We start from the raw sequence: 20,299 nt of genomic DNA on the forward strand, positions 1-20,299 counted from the left end.
CTTTGGGTCTCTACACCAAATAGATCAATCAAGATTAAAAAAATACTAAGTTAATTGATGGTTATAGCAGTGCTTATCTTAGCCAATACTTCCCGTCTCTTACGAAAAGCCAAATCGAAGGCACCGCCGCTGCAGTCGGTCAAACCAGATGGATCAAGTGAAGTAACCCTCATGACTGAATTATTGAGGTTTAATCTATAAATCGGCTGACTCTCTTTCTCGAAATTAGCTTCGATGGGATCTGCTGCAAACGTTCACGGAATTCCCATTCAGACCAGAAGAGTCAAGACTGGTTCCATCAATAAATCTGCTCATACCGTCGTGCAAGGGAGAGAAAGAGAGAGAGAGAGAGAGAGGTTGCTGCTTTTCCTCCCAATGAGCAAAATGCTGCTTGCGAGGGCTATATTGTTGCTGGCCGCCCTGATCTGTCTTGGATATTTGACGACTTGGATTCTTCTACCATTGAAGGAATGGTTGAGTACATGGCTCCCTAAGATGTTGATGAAAACTGATACCAAGGCATTCGGAGTACAAGGTGAGAACAAGTTCTTTGAATTTTGTTCCAGTTAAAGTTTAGTAAGTGTATTCCTTTTTCTTACAGCTTTCGAACCTTACCTTTCTCATTGTAGGAACTTTCATGTTGCTTTACACAATCCCGATTCTTTTCATCGCTGTTCTAGGTTGTGTTTATCTTCATCTGACGAGATATGCTCGCAACTATACAGACAAGTACGATTTATATATACCGTCTTTAGATCTAGTTTCTCTCTTTCTCTTCCCGTAAATTACAGGCGGCAAAATGAACTTAGTTTTGATGATTTTTTTTTTTGTAACAGAATCAGATGCAATGGTCCGATAGCTAAATTGAGAAGGCCAATGCTAGTGAGAGGACCCTTTGGAGTGGTTTCAGCCATGGAGTTGATCTTATTCTTCTTGTTCGTTGCGCTTTGTATATGGATCCTCGCCTGTGGCAACATCCTAATCCCAGTCGTGGGTAACATGAACGCCCGCCAAAACAGTAGACACGCCAACGATAAAATGTATCGTCTTCACTCGATTAATCAATCATCATGTCCTGCAGCTTACTTGTATCATCTTCTCCTAATAGCATGATGTCTTTGCTCACAGGTGGCAGAAGAAGCTCCGTAGCACGGCTTTCTACATGGCAGTTGCCGGAAACTTCTTCTGTTCGTTCCTCTTCTACCCGGTCACAAGAGGGTCGTCGATTCTGCCGCTTCTGGGGCTTACGTCGGAAGGGAGCATCAAATACCATACATGGATTGGACATATAGTGATGTTCTTCTTCACCATGCACAGTTTCATGTTCATCGTGTATTGGGCTATTGTCAATGACCTCAAGGAAGTATGTTCACGATTGTTAACCCCTTTTAAGCACCATTCTCTTCTGCCTACTTTATCAAAGATCGATCCTTTTAAACTTTAAACAACTTGCTACGATTTTCAGATGCTGATTTGGGATCATTATTCAAACTCAAATGTACCCGGAGAGATCGCTATATTCTTCGGACTTGCTATATGGGTTACGGTGCATCCTCGCATAAGGCGCAAAATGTTTGAACTCTTCTTTTACACACATCAGCTCTACATTCCCTTCATGTTCTTCTACATGTTACACACTGGATTCTATTTCATCTTCATGATCTTTCCGGGATTTTATCTCTTCTTGATCGATCGGTACTTGAGGTTCTTACAATCTCGTCAAAAGGTCCGGCTAGTTTCTGCTCGTATTTTGCCATGCGAAACCGTTGAGCTCAACTTCTCTAAGAGCTTGGGTAAGCTTCTATTAAAATGCATTCAGCTAATGGATATTGATTGTAAACTAAATGTTGTTTTTTCTTTTGACAGAGTTGGATTACACTACTACGAGTTTCGTGAACATCAACGTACCTTCAATTTCTTCCATGCAATGGCACCCTTTCTCTGTCAGCTCCAATTGCAGCCTGGAGCCCGATACGATTAGTGTTATCATCAAGAGGGATGGTAGTTGGTCGCAAAAGCTGATCGAGAAATTTGCTTCTTCCTCTCCATTTGATCGTTTGGAAGTATCTATGGAAGGTCCTTATGGACCCACTTCCACCGACTTTTTAAGGTTTGAAGTAGTAACCCTCCATCGATTTTTGACTTGAGATAAGAATTAGTCAATTAGCGCAAGTGTTGTGATTAGTGCAGGTATGAAACCTTAGTATTGGTGGCAGGAGGCAGTGGCATTGCACCTATGATTGCTATCATCCGGGAACTCATGTTCAGGAAGGCCAAAGTTGGTTGTCCAACGCCTCGAGTCGTCCTTGTATGCGCCTTCAAGCACTCTGTAGACCTCAGCTTGCTCAATCTCATCGTCCCACTCAGTGGAACGTCACTGGATATCTCCCAACTCGACATCGAGATTGAAGCGTATATTACTAGAGATAAAGTCCCCTTTCCAAGCGAGGACAACCATGTTAAGACAATTTGGTTCAGACCTCACCCATCTGATGAGCCCTTCTCAGCTGCGTTAGGTTCTTACGGTTGGCTTTGGCTTGGAGCAATAATCATAAGCTCCTTCTTTATGTTTCTTATTATGAGCGGACTCGTCGGTCGTTTCTACATATATCCTAAAGACAAGGGCACTAATATGTTCTACTCATGGACGGCCAGAGCTGCTCTGAACGCGCTTTTCAACTGTCTCTCTATAATCACGACTGCCTCCATAGTAGTTCTCCTGAACAAAAGAAGATATTCTCAGCAAGCTGGTCGGGTCCAAACCATCGAACTTGCTAAACCCACAAGCTTACCAAGTGCGCGACTCCAGAACGTCGACAGAGAACTGGAGAGCCTCCCTGACCAATCCATTATTGAACGCATAAAGGTTCATTATGGTGCAAGGCCACATCTCGAAAGTAAGTTTTTCTTGTCCCCATCTTGTCATATGCATTTGAACGTCTTGCATTTCCCGTTTAGATCCTTACCATGATTAACTGCTTTCTATCCCTACAGAGATCCTGCTCCAGCATGAAGGATCCAGTACTGGAGTCCTTATCTGTGGTCCAGCAATGATGCGTCGCGAGGTTGCAAACATTTGCGCATCTGGCTTGGTGGAGAATCTTCATCACGAATCTATCAGCTTCAATTTATAGCAAGCAGAGCTTTCGATCTGCTTTCGATCTTGAGCTGTCTCTGGTCTTTATGCAGATATTCTTGATATAATTTCTATACAGATCAAAAACCATTTTCCGTATAAAGAAATACAGACATGGATATTTTTTATAATTATTTGAAGCTCATGTGGAAGTTATTATCTTTATTCCTCGTGCACAGAATTAAATTGAAGGAAAAGAGTCGTTGACGAGACCACATTTTATTATCTAATTAAAAATGAAATTAAAAACTCATGAACTATCAAAGGCTACCCATTCACATGCCTCTGATATTTTCTGAGCAACTTACAGGCGGAATCGATTCTATGATTCTCTATCATACTGAACCATGGCCCATGTGAGGTTCTTTTGTTTGAATATGACCTATCCACGCACAGCAAATCATGGAGAAAATTTTCACTCCATGGATGCTATTGACGAAGAAATACAAATCGCAAGACGTTGGGTAAAGTTTCCATCTGGAGATGGCCATCATGCATAATGTGAAGAAGAAATGTTTCTTTGTTGTTGGTTTCTGCTGGGAACGACAGATATGACATATCTGTCAAGATTCACTCAAAGAGAGGTTGGGATTTCCATGAGGCTAGTACCAAAACTTACACGATTTTGATAGTTAGAAACTAGCAACCCAGCCCTGCGTGCAACACCAGGAATACAAACTAAATTCCTCTTTACTTTTCTGCTATATAATTACTAAAAATTAGTTTTTTAACTAATTAATATTAAATGTTCCAACATATATAAGAAATTTGCTATTATCTATAGATTAATTATACAACATTATTAACTATTTAATGTATTCATATATTTTCCGTATAATCTAATGTATGAAAAAGGAAAGAAATGAAAAACTTAGTAATTTTTTTTAATTCTAAGTAAAAACTTACATATAAAAATGAAAATTTTATAACATTATATTCTATTACACTCAATGTTGTTAAAAAATGACCAACAAGGCCTAGTTCAATTACAAATGTCTGGCAACTTAGCCTACACATCATTATCATAATGACATCATTAAAATAAAAAAATTAAAAGATGTCTTATAGAGAAGAGGTTGAGGATCCCTATATAAGATGATGAATTCAACTGTACTTTGCATTGAGTTGAGATTGGTATTTATATACAATGTACAATAGCTAATCCGATGGGATAAGAATAAACATAATAGAGATCTTCTAATCCTAACTGATAAGGAGAAATACAAAAGGAAGATAATCCTTTATCATGCCCCCTCAAGATAGGCTACAGTTAAAAAGGCCAATATTGTATATTAGCAACTGAAATTGTTATTGTGGCAATGATTTGAAAGAAGATAATCAAACTGGTTAGTAGAAACAATATGAACAACACGAAGTAGACCAAATTGAACTTGATCACGGATTAAGTGATAATCGACCGGTACATTCTAGAGTGAAACACGGGATTTGAGCTTAACTGAGTGGCACCAATATTATCACAATAGACTACAGGAGAAGACTGCAAAGTCACACCAAGTTCAGTAAGTAGAGAGCACACCCACTGAAGATCAGCAACGGTAGCAACAATTGATCGATACTCAGCCTCAATAGATGAACAAACGAAAATGTGTTACTTCTTTGAACTTCAGAAAATGAGATTACGCCTAAGATAGATAAGGTATGCACTAGTGGAAGAGTAATCATCTTTATTGCCAGCCCAATCGGCATCCGAGAACCCATGTAGAGATATATGAGACTTATGATATAGAAGAAACCCTTTATCCAATGTGCCACATAAATATCTTAAAATTCGTTTGACAAATCCCCAGTGCTCGTCGTTTGGTTGATGTATAAATTGGGACATCTTATTGACAACAAAGGAGATATTAAGTGGAGTAAGAGAGAGATATTGTAGGATGCCAACTACTTTACGAAACTAAGATGGATTAGAGAGAGGAGAGGTTAAGTTCATGGTGAGTGATGAAGAGTTTGTTAGTAATGTGTGAAAATAGGTTTAGCTTCTTCCATATGAATCCTTTTGAGTAGGTCTTGGACGTATCCGCATTGAGAGAGTAATATGCCATTGCAATGCAAAGTAACCTCAACTTCAAGGAAGTAAGAAAGAGAACCAAGATCTTTCAGAGAGAAGTGATGAGCAAGGCAATTAACAAATTGAGAAATATGATCCTCACTATTAAAAGTAATAATAATATCATTGACGTACACTAGTAGAAACTGAACATGTTTGCCAGTATTGAGAGTAAATAGGTTAGTATCAAAGTGAGAATTCTTGAAACTTGAACCCACAAGAAATTGACGCAGTTCATGATACCAAGCTCGTGGAGCCTTTTTGAGACCATAGATACCTTAATGAAGTTTACAAACATAGGTTGAATGTTTTGAATAAAAAAAAACCTAAAGGTTGTGCCAAATAAACATTTTCTGAGAGCCAATCTTGAATAAAGGTATTATGGATATCGAGTTATCGAAGGGACTAACCATTGCTAACTGAAATACTAAGTACAAGTCTCATGGTGGTGGGCTTAATAACTAGGCTAAAAGTCTCATGGTAATCCACTCCTGGTCATTGATGAAATCTTTTGGCCACAAGACAAACTTTGAATCAGTCAATGGACCCATTAGGGTGTCTTTTGATTCGAAAAATCCACGTACAACCAACAAGATTAGTGATATCATCAGGAGGAACTAGTTCTCATGTCCCATTAAGCGTAAGAGCATTATACTCTCTAGACATAGCTCTATGCTAGTTATAATCCTTGAGGGCTTGAGTCAAGGAAATAGGTTCAAATATAACGATTTTCAGTATTTCAGAGATTGTACAATTGCTTAGAGGAATGACCCGTGTTGGGCTGTCGAGCTCTAGCCGTCCATGAGTAGAGCACCATAAGTTCTACTCATGGACGGCTAGGGCTTCTCTCAACGTGCTATTCCTATGTGTCACTATAATCGCAACTGCCACCGTTGAAGTTCTCTGGAACAAGAGAAAACATGGTGGACATGTTAGTCGTGTCCAAAGCGTTGAGCTTGAGAGCCCTACAAGCTCATTGAATGTGTGTTTCCGCAATGCTGATAGAGAACTGGAAAGCCTCCCTGATCAGTCCATTGCTGATAACACTAAGGTTCACTATGGTGCAAGGCCAAACCTTAAAAGTAAGTTCCCCTTCCCCCTGTTTCTTCACAAATTAATCTATGAAATTTTCCCATTTCATCTACTGAACATTCTTCGATGGCCATTGCCTACCTAGAGATTCTACTCGAATACGAAGGATCCCATACTGGAGTCCTGATCTGTGGTTCAGCAAAGATACTTCATGAGGTCGCAAAAATTTGCGCATCTGGTTTGTACAATCTTCATTACGAGTCTATCAGCTATAGTTCATGAGCCTGATGCTTGGCGAGTCTTTTTCTACACAAAAGGAGTGGAAATTTTCTGCAAAAAAATTCCGGGGAATCACCAATTGTACAATCTCTGAAATACTGAAAATCTTTATATTTTACCCTCTTTATCTTCAAGATTGCATTCAGCCCGTTGCCCAGTACATTTTGTTAACCTTTTAGAAGTATATGCCTCCACCACTGCTTTAATGCCTATCTAGGAAAGTACAAAGTTACTACACTCCAACACATTGTCTCGCCAAAATGTGAAAAGAAACAAATGAAATGGTGAACAAGAAACAAAACTATGAATGCGGTTGTAAATTTAATTTTATTCTCCTAAGGGGCCCTTTTGTTGCAATTACTCTAGGGTCCATAGCCTCCTATTTGGTAATAGTTTCTCCTTCTTCCTACTTTCTCTACTTTATTTTACCCTCTACTCTCTTGTTCCCATACTCGACTTCATTAATTTGAGGTGACTTCTTCTTCTCCTATGCATCATATTTTATTGGGTTTCATTTCTTTTCTTCTTCAAAGTTTGAATGAGATTTTGTAATTTCAAAGCTTGGGCTCTATCTCATCTCTTCATTATTGCTTCTTGTTTCTTAACAAAACTCCTTCACTCCCTCTTCTTTCTTGATTTTTTTTTGAACTTAAAGGAGATGAATTAATTTTAATTTCTAGTTCCACCTCATTCATCTCCTACTACTTCACCTCTATGCATCTAACATGAACATTCTTTTAATTGATCATCTCCTTCAACTCCCTCACTAGGTTTCTCCAATTTAAGTAGAACTATCTTCTCTCCTTCAAGGATCACATTCTAGGTGTCGGATCCTTGATCTCATACCCTCACAATCATGAATCTAATAGAGTACTTTCTCCCTTACTTTCTTTGATTATTTTTTCATAAAATTTGACCCAAATTTAATCTATTTTTCTTAAATACCAAAATAAACTTTATCCATTCATAATTACTAGTTCTTTTAACATTAGGAGTCATGCTATATATCAACAAGATATCCTTGCGTACATGAATTCCAAAGCTCCCGAATGCTTCTATAGTGTTTTGCAAGTTGTAGTTTTGTTAAAAGTTTAAGCAAAAGTGTTTTTGACAAAGTTTTTGTAAAAAGACACCCACATGTATAGGGGTGGTATGACCAATAAATAAGAAGAACTTTCATAGAGATGGCATAGAATTGTAATTATGCAAGATGGTGTATGTCTTCTTATGTCTTTTTCCTTTTGAAGCATGTAGCCTTAAGGGCATTGTAGTCATTATAAACACTTTCACACAACTATAAATACAACCTCAAGGCATGGGGTAGAGCATTCAAGCATCTTCCTCTTGTCTCAAATTTATCCTTACACCTCTCTCTATCTTTTCCTCTTCTTTCTCTCCCTTGGTTTCTTCTCTCCTCTCTCTCAAGAGCTAGAGTTCTACTCTTCTCTCCTTCCCTTAAGATTTTTTGTGTTTATGTGTTGGCCCTAGAAATTAACAAGTTTTTAGTCAAAACAAAATATTTTTGTGTTTTGATTTTAATATCTCATTAGAATACTTGGTTTTTTTTTATTGGTGGAAGTTTGAATTGTATTTTTCACATCATAATAGGCTTTGGTTTTCACATCAATTGTATAATTGGAAAATTTCTCCCCAATACCAGCTTAATAGCATTTTTTTGGATACATTTACTTTAAGATCTAATCTATTTAGAATTGTTGAATTGCTCGTAGATTCACCTTAGGATCAGGTATAATCTTATTTTTAGTTTGATTATAGTAGTTGCATATCAAGAGGGTGAGTTTTGCTTGAGCTAGCTAAGCAAGTATCCCTTGAACCAATCTATACTTGTATAAGCTTATTGCGAGTTACAGAAAATTAATTGTTATTAATTAATTAGTATTAGCTACAATCAAATAGTTATGTATTACAATAAATGGGTTGTATGGTATGTTAATACAAGAATTAGTTAATTACATACTGAGTTACATAATTAAATTAAAAGGTAAGTTTTACATTGATTAATTAGTATTTGCATTCAATTGAAAAGTTTTTAATTATATAAAGATTATGACATTTAGGATAATTATGATAATCATGAAAATTATGATAATATAGTGGCTATTATGATTAAAAATGTTATTTTTGGTTTATTTGTGTTAGAAAAACTAATACTAAAATTACAGGTAACTTTACAATCTTTACAAAACTTGTTCTCTTCTTTCACAAGGAAGAAAGACAAGAAGGAGAAGTAGAGAATAATGGAAAGAAGGAAAGGAAGAGAAACAAACCTAAAAAAGAAAAAAAAATTCCCAACGAATTCTAAATTGTGCTGAAAAATAAACCTTTCCTAGTGAATTTCAAAATTTTGCTAGGAAAGGGAAACCTCTCCCAACAATTTAGAAATTCACTGGGCAAAGGTTTTTCATCCTATTAAATTTGGAAGAAAACTTCTCCTAACGAATTTCAAATTTCACTGAGAGAACTTTTCCCAACGAATTTCATATTTCGTTAGGAGAAATATTAGTTTCCTAGATTTTAGATCTTTCCCAACGCATTGAAATATTATTTTCAGATTTCATGTGAGCAAATATGAAAAAGTCTTACATGACTCTGACATGAAGAAGTTTCAGAATGGAAGAATCAATATAGAGGAGTCTTATAAAAGTCTTATAAGAGGAAGCCTCACCAAGGAATAAATTTAGTATAATTAGTCTTTTGTTTATGTTATTGTTGTTTAATTTTTCATAGACTTATATTTTAGAGTTGTGCTTTGGTTGTAATTGAGACATAGGTAGTTTAATTCAACTATGACTAAAATATATTCTCTCTATTATAAATAGAGACCCAGTGTACTTAATTTTTTAACCGTCAATAAACTATTTTGTTATCCATAAATTCAACAAGGTTCTTTGTTGTAGATGTCGATTTGCTTATCATAGTGGAGATTTTAGTTACAGGGCAAGGGCTCCTAGGAATGGAGTCAAAATCTGAAATATAGATTGGGAACTACTATAAAAACTCGTTATGCAGTGGTTGATTGTTTGTTTACTATGTTTAGTAGTTTTTAATATAATTAAATTTAAATTAGCCATAAAAATCCGATAAACCTATTCACACCATTTAGGTGTATCCTTATAGGACCTTTCAAAGCCAATGTTGTAAAGTTGATAGAATTTTTAGGCGAAAAGTTCCACTTGAAAAAAAAATTATCATGTTATTTTATTGAAATTTAGTTGCGGAAATTTTGCCACTAAAAGGTGAGAAAGAATGGAGGGGGAAGGGAAGAGAGATAAAAGCGATGGGGGAGAAATGTTGAGAAAGAAAATAGAGGGAGTGAAGGAAAGACTCGAAGAATGGTGTTTGTAGATACTAATTTCTTAATAGTTGTTTGCTTCATAATTAATGGTTGGCATGTAGAAAGAATTGGCAGATCTCATCTGGCATCAAATAGGAATTTGGCATGTGAGAACTCAGGTACTCCATACCTACCCAAGACTTAAGACTAAAGAAAGACTTTTAAATAAAAATAAAAATAATCAGAAGGATTAGACAAACAAAATAAGAATAAGAATTGCATTACTGATGAAGATGTGAATTGTTTTTTTTTTTCTTTCAAAGTCTACTACTCATCTACACTGCTAGTTTTCTATAAATGTTGAGGTGGGATTTTTCATTTGCAAAACATGACCAACTTAGTGGAAATCATGATAAATGTAAGGGCTTGTTTGGAACCCAAATAAAAGAAAAGAAAAGGGAAAATAAAGTTATTTTCTGTTGTTTGGCTGCAGATAATCATTGAGAGAAAAAAAAGAGAAAATCATTTTCTCTCACAAAATGATGGAATTTGGAGAGAAATGAAAAAAAAGGAAACTTGAGAGAAAATATAAAATTTTAATCATAAAAAATTAAAATATTGCTAATTTTATTTTCTTTTTCATTTTTCACTTGTATCAAAACAAGAGAAACTATATTTCTCTTCCATTTTCTCTCTCATTTTCCATGGGGCGTCCAAACAAGAGAAAAGAAACCTCTTTTCTTTACTTTTTTTGTTCTCTTTCTCTTTCTTTTCTCTTCCTTTTCTTTTCTCTCCACTTTCTGTGTTCCAAACGCAGCCTAAGTTTTAGCAAAAAAGTATTTTCAACTATATTTTGCATAGAGGTACACTAACATAAAAAATACTTGTTAGGGAAAGTAGACCACCCTAGGATCAAACCATTTTCAATTTCCCTTTTCTTTCCAAAGGCACTACCCCTCCTCTCCCTCCTCTGGAACATAAGACTCTTATCCAGTATAACTATATGTTTATAAAATAAAGGCAGTGAATAAATTGTTCTTTGGATTTTAGTTAAGATGAAGATGTACCTTCATTTATAGATGAAGATCTTGGGTTTATTAGTTAGGAACGAAGTTTCCTAACATAGCTAGTCAATTTGGGATAGACCTTGGACCCAACTTCACATGGTATACGTTGGCCTAAACCCAAATAGTTTACATGTAGAACCACAAAAGAGGGCATACACCTGAGAAAAAGTGTTAAAGAATAATCTCACATGGATTAATAAATAGAATGATCTTGGTTTAATTACAAATATCCAACCCTTCATAATTGGAATGCCGTCTATCTTGACTATACTGATAGAGGTTATTGAAGATCACTAGTGGGGGTTTGATGTGAGATGAACATCCTTACTTATCATCCGGATCTTCACATTTTGATACAGAAGAAGAAGACAGAAGGGTTGATTAATCGATTAATCTATTTATGGATTGACTTGGGACGTTCTAAACTTGATGAACGTGAGGTTTACTGCAATTAGTTTCTTGAATGATGCTATCAAAGCAGGTAAATCAATCTTCACTACAGAGAAGATTGATTGAATGATGCTACAATAAAATAAACGTAATAAATTGACACAGACACGAGTCTTGACTCTTGTATCCTCGCCCAGAACTCTCTTTTGTCTTGTTCGTAGTAAAATAGTATCAATAAGATTCTGTACCTCGTACAGCTTAGATCCTATTTTTTTTTTTTTTTTTTACTGAATCATCTTCTCGGTTGCATTTTTCTATATGTGTTTGATAGCAGTTATCAATGCCGCCAACATGGCTTGACTGTGGAGGCTGGAGCACTCAAAACATGACCAAAAGATAACAAAAGGAGGTTGCACCGGCCCAATTTCAATATAAAACGGAGTCAAGGTTGACATGGATGATCTCATTCAATTTCTAATGAATTTAATCGAACACATTCTTTGATTCAGGTTCAGTTTCTGAAAACCCATCTCTCTCCTCCATAAATCAGTCCAAAACACCATTCTTACGGAGATTCATGGTGAGGTTACAAATCTAAATCATATTTTTATACTATTTATTTTTTTACTCTCCATCTTCACCTCATTACGGCATTAACTAGTAGCCATACAAGCTCGGAGTATCTCAACCGTATTGTTTGTTGCTAGCTCGAAATAGTATTGGCGGTGGAGTGTCCCGCCATGTCTGAAAGGTGCTATATTCGTGGTTGACACGTAAGGTCGCGTAGACAGGCGAACGTTTCCCTCTCCACCATGGCCATCGTCCCATCGCCATATCTAACCTTATCCTTCAGCTCCAATTATTTTTTGAAAAAATGCAGAAACGATCTCAAAAGCTAAATCGATGTTACTGCTTTCGAGATGTGAAAAAACGATTTACCCTTGTATTAGTGCGCAGTCTGGTCTTTGGTGGGCTTCCCCTTATCTGTCTCCTCAACTAAGAAATCAAACTAGTTGGAAAAATGGTGGAAGATGCAGAAATTTTTGAGTTTTTTATTCAGGCTCCACTGAGAACCTCCTAGACGCGCCTTCGTTGCCACTCAAACCAGAAGGGTCAAGTCAAAGAACGAGGGGGGACCTGAACTATTGAGGTTCCATCCATAAATCTGCTACTACGAAGCACAGACCCCATTCCTCACAAACTGCAAGTGGACTCTCTTTCTCAAAAGTAGCTTTGAGAGAGAGGAGATACAGAGCTGCTTCTTCTCCCAATGAGCAAAATGTTGCTTCCGAGGGCGATATTGCTGCTAGCTGGTCTGATCTTTCTTGGATATATGGTAACCTGGATTGTTCTACCATTGAAGTTGTGGTTGAATTCGTGGCTTTTTACGATGATGATCAAAACTAATACCAAGGCATTTGGAACACAAGGTGGGAACTACTTCTCTGAATTTTATTCCAGTTTAAAGTTTAGCAAGCGAATTCATGTTCTCTTACAGCTTACGAACCTTACGTTTGTGATTGCAGGAACTTTCATGTTGATTTATACAGTCCCTATTCTTCTCATCGCTGTTTTAGGTTGTTTTTATCTTCATCTGAGGAAGAATGCTCGCAACTACTCTGACAAGTACGAGTTATACGTCGTCTTTGGATCTAGTTTCTCTCTTTCTACCTGTAAATTACATGCTGTAAACTGAACTTGGTTTTTGTGTTTTTGGTTGTAACAGAATCAGAGGTAATGGTCCAATTGCTAAATTGAGAAGGCCGATGTTAGTAAAAGGACCCCTTGGTGTTGTTTCAGCCATGGAGCTGATCTTATTCTTCTTGTTCATTGCGCTTATTATATGGATCTTCGCCTATGGCAATGGGATACTCTCAGTCGTGGGTAACATGAACGCCCGCCAAAACAGTAGACACGCCAACGATAAAATGTATCGTCTTCACTCTGAGTAATCATTCATCGTTTAGAGAAGCTCACTTGTATCATCTTCTCCTAATAGCAAGATGTGTTTGCTCACAGGTGGCAGAAGAAGTTCCGTAGCACGGCTTTCTACATGGCAATTGCTGGGAACTTCTGTTGTGCGTTCCTCTTCTACCCGGTCACAAGAGGGTCGTCGATTCTGCCGCTTCTGGGGCTTACGTCGGAAGGGAGCATCAAATACCATACATGGATTGGACATATAGCGATGTTCTTCTTCACTATGCACGGCCTAATGTTCATCGTGTATTGGGCTATCGTCAATGACCTGAAGGAGGTATGTTCAGGATTGTTAACCCCTTTTAACCACCATTCTCTTCTGCCTACCTTATCAAAGACCAATTCCTTCAGACTTTAAACTACTTGCAACGATTTTCAGATGCTGATTTGGGATCATAATTCAAACTCAAATGTACCCGGAGAGATCGCTATCCTCTTCGGACTTGCTATGTGGGTTACGGTGCATCCTCGCATAAGGCGCAAAATGTTTGAACTCTTCTTTTACACACATCAGCTCTACATTCCCTTCTTGTTCTTCTACATGTTGCACACTGGATTCTATTTCATCTTCATGATCTTTCCGGGATTTTACCTCTTCTTGATCGATCGGTACTTGAGGTTCTTACAATCTCGTCAAAAGGTCCGGCTAGTTTCTGCTCGTATTTTGCCATGCGAAACCGTTGAGCTCAACTTCTCTAAGAGCTTGGGTAAGCTTCTATTAAAAAGCATTCAGCTAATTGATATTGATTGTAAACTAAATGTTGTTTTTTCTTTTGACAGAGTTGGATTATACTACTACGAGTTTCGTGAACATCAACGTGCCTTCAATTTCTTCAATGCAATGGCACCCTTTCACCGTCAGCTCCAATTGCAACCTGGAGCCCGATTTGATTAGTGTTATCATCAAGAGAGATGGTAGTTGGTCGCAAAAGCTGATAGAGAAATTTGCTTCTTCTTCTTCTCCATTTGATCGTTTGGAAGTATCGATGGAAGGTCCTTATGGACCCTCTTCCACCGACTTTTTAAGGTTAGCAGTAGTAACCCTGAGATCAGATTTACTCTCCTTTAAAGAACTCAATTAACGCAAGTGTTGTGATTAGTGCAGGTATGAAACGTTAGTATTGGTGGCAGGAGGCAGCGGCTTGGTTCCTATGATTACTATCATCCGTGAACTCATGTTCAGAAAAGCAAAAGTTGGTTGTCCAACGCCTCGAGTCGTCCTTGTATGCGCCTTCAAGCACTCTGTAGACCTCAGCTTGCTCAATCTCATCGTCCCACTCAGTGGAACGTCACTGGATATCTCCCAACTCGACATCGAGATTGAAGCGTATGTCACAAGAGATAAAGGCCCCGTTCCAATCGAGAACAACCGTGCTAAGACAATTTGGTTCAGATCTCACCCATCTGACGAGCCCTTCTCAGCTGCGTTAGGTTCTTACGGTTGGCTTTGGCTTGGAGCTATAATCATAAGCTCCTTCGTCATGTTTCTCATTATGAGCGGACTCTTCGGTCGTTTCTACGTATATCCTAAAGACAAAGGCACTAATATGTTATACTCATGGACGGCCAGAGCTGCTCTGAACGCCCTTTTCTTCTGTGTCTCTATAATCACGACCGCCACCATAGCAGTTCTCTTGAACAAAAGAAGGTATGCTCAGCAAGCTGGTCGGGTCCAAACCATTGAACTTGCTAAACCCACAAGCTTATCAAGTGCGCGGTTCCAGAACACGGACCGAGAACTGGAGAGCCACCCTGTCCAATCCATTATTGAACGAATAAAGGTTCATTATGGTGCAAGGCCACATCTCGAAAGTAAGTTTTTCTTGTCCCCATCTTGTCATATGGACACGAACGTCTTGCATTTCCCACTCAGATCTTAACCATTCTCAGATGCTTTCGAACCCTGCAGAGATACTGATCCAGTATGAAGGAGACAGTACAGGAGTCCTGATATGTGGTCCAGCAATGATGCGTCGTGAGGTTGCAAACATTTGCGCATCTGGCTTAGTGGAGAATCTCCATTATGAATCTATCAGCTTCAATTCATAACAAGCAGTGCTTTGGGTCTACTTCAATTGTCTGTGTCTGGTCTTTATGCAGCCATTGTTGACATAATTTTTTCAAAGATATCAAAGACCATTTTTCTTATAAAGGAGTATCTCAAATGTATATTTATGTAATTTTTAACCAAAAAATTTAGTGTGTAAACGCTTTTGACGAAGAAATAAGTTTGAACAGATTGCAAGACGACGTTCTTAGGTTCAATCCAAGTCGGCTTTTTGTGCCGTAGAAATGTTTTCTTCTTCATTCTTCCGTGGACGGAAACTTTGACAGAGCTATATCTATCAGTCAAGAATCACGCAACAGCTATTTGAACTTCAACGATTCTTTTTTCCTTTTAAGCAAAACTTTGTCGATTTTAATTAATAAAAAGAACCAATTCTTTCCATTGATTACATTTTCTACTCTTCTAAGACAAATTAAGTTGGCACGAAATTCATCGTTTTGGAGAACAACGAATTATCTTATGTACGAGAAAGACTAATTACGTGAAATGGAGTGAAAATTTGAGGAAAAGCTTCTCACTTTTTCCGCTCAGATAAAAACTCACCAACCGACAAAAACAAAAGAGAGCAATAATGGTAAAGAGAATGGCTCCACAACACCGATAAAGTCAAGAATCGAGTGCCTCACCTTCGTATGGATGGCGACAACACTGCTTAAAACAATTATTTTGTGTCATTTAACCTTTTGCGTGTAACGGTCTCCAATGGCTGTTGGCGTTTTCACGTTTTTCACTAAAAAAAATCAGCACCCACAATAGGTTTATATAATTTTCTAATGCTAATTTAAAATTTTATATTAATTGACTGTTAATATTTTATATTGTTAATCCACTCCCACAGAAGCCCTTGTCTTAGAACTAAAACATCCACTAAGATCAGCCAAATGACATCTATAACAAAAATTCACTAAGATTTAACTACAATACTTCCTCAATTCAACGACTTTGATAGATTAAATATAAAATAAAAGACATTCAAATGCTTTGGGGTGAAAATGGTCTTTCAATTTCGCCAATGAAAATTTTCTAAAAAAAGACTAGATTCTGGAGTTATCGGTGAAATTCAAATATTTCAAATGAATATTTCATTTTGACAATGAAGGTTGTGAAAAGAGGCCTTTTACTATCTTGCTAATAAAGTAATTTCAACAATGGTGTCACAAATAAGCAGGCACCATAGTGGCACAACTAATTAGGTTCATTCATCTTTGTCCATGTTTTAGACTTTAAAATTTGTTACTAGTTTGTCTTGTAAGTTTTGTGAGTTGAATAAACATCATTGAAGTTTTTTCCTTCTTTCTTTGAGAAGGTTAAGTATAAGTCCTTTTGCCTAAAAACACTCGAGTATGTGGGAACTAGTGCAAGTTTCTAATATGAATCAGTCTAGATAATTTATCAAATTTGTGATTGATTGTACTCATGTAACTTGGCTTTATTAAATGAAAGAACAATTTGAAGTGTTTGATATTTGTACATATTTTTATACCATGATTGACAACAATGTTAAAAGAGAGCACATATATTTTGGTCATATTGCTAAAGAATATTTGTCTCCACAATTCCAATTCTATTATAAACAAAAAAAAAAAAACATTATTCACCAAACTTCATGTATATACACACCTCAACAAAGTAGTATGGTTGAACATAAAAATAGACACTTGGTCAAAGTTGCTCTAGTACTAATGTGTTTTATCTTCTTTGCACATTCAAACGTCTTGAACGCTTTCTTTTCTTCAATTTAAGGGCACAATTTTAACCCTTTCAACTTCTTTTTTATTAGTCGAGTGACTAGACCCCAATAAGTTGTTAATATGGTGCTTGAAGGAACCTTCGCTTTAATGACTCCTTCCTTGGGTTTAGATGGATTACAATTGGATTCACCTTCTTTAGACTTCACCAAGTCAATTTTGAATTTGTCGTATTGAGATCATCACCTCTTTTTTTGTACCTTGGGATGTCATGATCTTAGAATTGATTTTTTTTGTTGTTGTAAAGTTTGTGGAGAAAGAGATGAGAGATAAAAAGGTCTTATCAAACATACAAAAAATGTGAATGTCCAAAGGGGTCCGGCCAATGAAGCGGCACAACCATAAGTATATTATCAACAAGGAAAATTGCAAGGTTTAGGTGATGTGAAGTCCAATTTGTGACTAAATCCTCTGATTTGATCTTCACGTACGGACTTGATTTGAGTTTGTTTAAACTGAAGAATGTACGAAAACTCCCTTGGTTGATTAGCCTCAATTTTGTAGTTAACCTCCATGTGGTGCTTGATGAGAAGTTTTGGTCAAGTATTACATGTAGCAGTTCCAAAGATAGTACCAAAGTAGTGACAAAAGTGGTTATTTATTACAAAAAGTTGATTTAAAAATTGAAATGTCAAGATTATAGTTAGAGTTTTCTTTTTCATGAATAGAGTTCTGATTCAAAGTTTGGAAAAATTCTCAACAAAATTTCCTCCCTCAAATAGTTTTCAAAGGGTGTCTTTATCTTAGGATGGTGGAGGTAATTCAACCACCCAATCATTTTTCTCCTTTATCTTCTCTCCTTGACCAATTGCACATGTAAATGAGATAGTAGAGTTTGTCGCCATCCCGGTTCCGCTTCACTTCCCCCTTTTTTTAATTTCAGAATGGACGACTGCTCTTTTCGCTGCAGCGCATACTGGTAGCTTTGAAATTGCTCGAAAGTTGCTAGTAAATGTTAACCATTTCATTGTATTGTGTTTGTGGTGGTTTTCGATATCATTCTATTTGTTTTGAACTTGGAATTGGTTCATCATAGACTCATACTTGTGCTGGTAAGCGGTAACCATTTCATTGGATTTTGTTTGTGGTTGTTTTCGATATCATTCTATTTGTTTTGAACTTTGAATTGGTTCATCAAAGACTCATAGTTGCTTGCAATTTTTTTGTGAACCCAAATGGGTCGGATATTAATGGACTGTTGGTCTGAAAGTTGATTACTAAGTGAACAACACTTGATTGGTACTAAACCATGGGAGAGACGAAGATTCTTAAGTCTTTGGTCCCTTTGTTTGAATATAGACTAGCTCACAAGAGAGTAGAGTGCCAAACATAATTCTATGGGAAAACACGACATATGCATTCTGTATATCGATTGGACCACTTATGGAAAACCTATCGAGCAAAGCTCCTGTTTGTCGAATTTGTGGTTCCTCTTGATAAAATTGCTCTGAAAAAAATTCCCAAATCAGAAGATGAAGCTCCTCTGTTATTTCAGAAAAAACAAAGTAACTTACAGTAGCTTCTGTAAGTCGTACATACAGAAAATGAAAATGAGTCGGCGCACTGCCTAACTCGCTAACTTAACACATATACAACTCAGCATTAACTCATTACAACCCATTACAACTTACAACTCAGGACAACTCAGCAATACGCTTTTCAACTCAGTTCAACAACTCAACAACTCAGCATAATAGTAACTCGTAATACCCCCTCCTCAAGCTGGCGCATGAATGTCAAGAATGCCAAGCTTGGAAAGAAAAGCAGAAAACAATGGCAAGCCAAGTGGTTTAGTAAAACAATCAGCAAGTTGATGAGAAGCGGTGATGTGGAAGAGTTTAATAAACCCATCTTGAACTCTGTCACGCACAAAATGACAATCAATCTCGATGTGTTTTGTATGCTCGTGAAACACTGGATTGGTGGCAATGTGAACGGCAGATTGGTTATCACAATAAGCAGCCACATGATGAGTATGAGAAATATGAAAATCTTTCAACAAGGAAATGAGCCAAAGCAACTCAGCAACAGTGTTTGCAAGAGCCCAATATTGAACCTCAGCAGAAGATCTAGAAACCATAGTTTGCTTCTTGGATTTCCATGAAATAAGCGAGCTACCAAGAAATACACAAAAACCAGTAATAGACCGCCGAGTATCCAGACAACCAGCCCAATCAGAATCTGTAAAGGCAGTCAAGTTAAGTGTGGAGGAAGACGAAAAATGAAGACCTTGTCCAGGGGAATTCTTAATATACTGTAACACACGATGAACTACTTCGAGATGAGGCATCCGAGGAGCAGCCATGAACTGACTTAGTTGATGCACAACAAAAGTTAAATCTGGTCTAGTAATAGTCAAATAAAGCAACTTCCCAACTAATCTTCGATCAAGCTTAGGGTCCTCAAGAAGAGTACCTTCAGATTTTGAAAGCTTAAGATGTTGCTCCATAGGTGTTTTGGCAGGTTTAGAAGCTAGAAAACCAGTATCAGACAAATGATCTAAGGCATATTTGCGCTGAAAAAGGGATATCCCAGATTGATTACAGACCACTTCAAGTCCCAAAAAATACTTCAAGGGTCCAAGATCTTTAAGCTTGAACTGCTGATGAAGAAAAACTTTGAAGGTGTCTACAAATGCCATATCATTACTGGCTATCAATATGTCATCAACATATATTAATAAAACCATGAAACTGGAACCTTGAGTTTTGGTAAAAAGAGAATAATCAGCTTTGGACTCTTGGAAACCAAGAGAATCTATGGTTGAAGAAATTTTTTCAAACCATTGGCGTGAAGCTTGCTTTAAGCCATACAAAGACTTAGTTAGCTGACATACTCTTTTATCACCTTGATCACCAAAACCGGGAGGTAAATCCATATACTCTTCCTCAAGCAAATCCCCATGAAGAAAGGCATTGTTGACATCTAATTGAATAAGATGCCAACCTTTAATAGCAGTAATGGAAAGAAGACATTTAACTGTCACCATCTTAGCAACATGACAAAAAGTGTCAAAATAATCAATACCCTCCTTTTGTGTGAACCCCTTAGCAACTAACCGAGCCTTAAACCGCTCAAGTGTCCCATCAGAACGAAGTTTCACCTTATAGACCCATTTGCAACCAATTGTAGCCTTACTAGGTGGAAGAGTTGTTAAAAACCATGTTTTGTTTGTTTCCAAAGCTGTAATTTCTTCAGCCATGACAGTCCTCCAATGAGGAATTTTGACAGCTTGAGTG

The 20,299-nt window shown here is 37.1% G+C and overlaps 2 protein-coding genes across 2 annotated transcripts; both read left to right on the forward strand.

The window, feature by feature from the left end:
* Positions 1-234: 234 nt before the first annotated feature.
* LOC137948528 (ferric reduction oxidase 2-like) lies at positions 235-3,134 on the forward strand. The gene is made up of 8 exons (XM_068794611.1): positions 235-535; positions 630-729; positions 837-1,040; positions 1,129-1,363; positions 1,466-1,793; positions 1,867-2,110; positions 2,191-2,897; positions 2,995-3,134. The coding sequence occupies exons 1-8, from the start codon at positions 235-237 to the stop codon at positions 3,132-3,134; spliced, it is 2,259 nt and encodes a 752-aa protein (XP_068650712.1).
* Positions 3,135-12,248: 9,114 nt separating this feature from the next.
* Positions 12,249-15,499, forward strand: LOC137948186 (ferric reduction oxidase 2-like). Its single transcript, XM_068794174.1, has 8 exons — positions 12,249-12,697; positions 12,794-12,893; positions 12,994-13,197; positions 13,287-13,521; positions 13,624-13,951; positions 14,025-14,271; positions 14,350-15,056; positions 15,154-15,499. Exons 1-8 carry the CDS (start codon positions 12,538-12,540, stop codon positions 15,291-15,293), a joined length of 2,121 nt encoding a protein of 706 aa, XP_068650275.1. The 5' UTR covers positions 12,249-12,537; the 3' UTR covers positions 15,294-15,499.
* The last annotated feature ends 4,800 nt before the right edge of the window (positions 15,500-20,299 follow it).

This window comes from Aristolochia californica, unplaced genomic scaffold, assembly GCF_029961685.1.
Source record: "Aristolochia californica isolate CCGP_79_NKW_82.1479 unplaced genomic scaffold, dmAriCali1.0.hap1 SCAF_13, whole genome shotgun sequence".
NCBI classification, from domain to species: domain Eukaryota; kingdom Viridiplantae; phylum Streptophyta; class Magnoliopsida; order Piperales; family Aristolochiaceae; genus Aristolochia; species Aristolochia californica.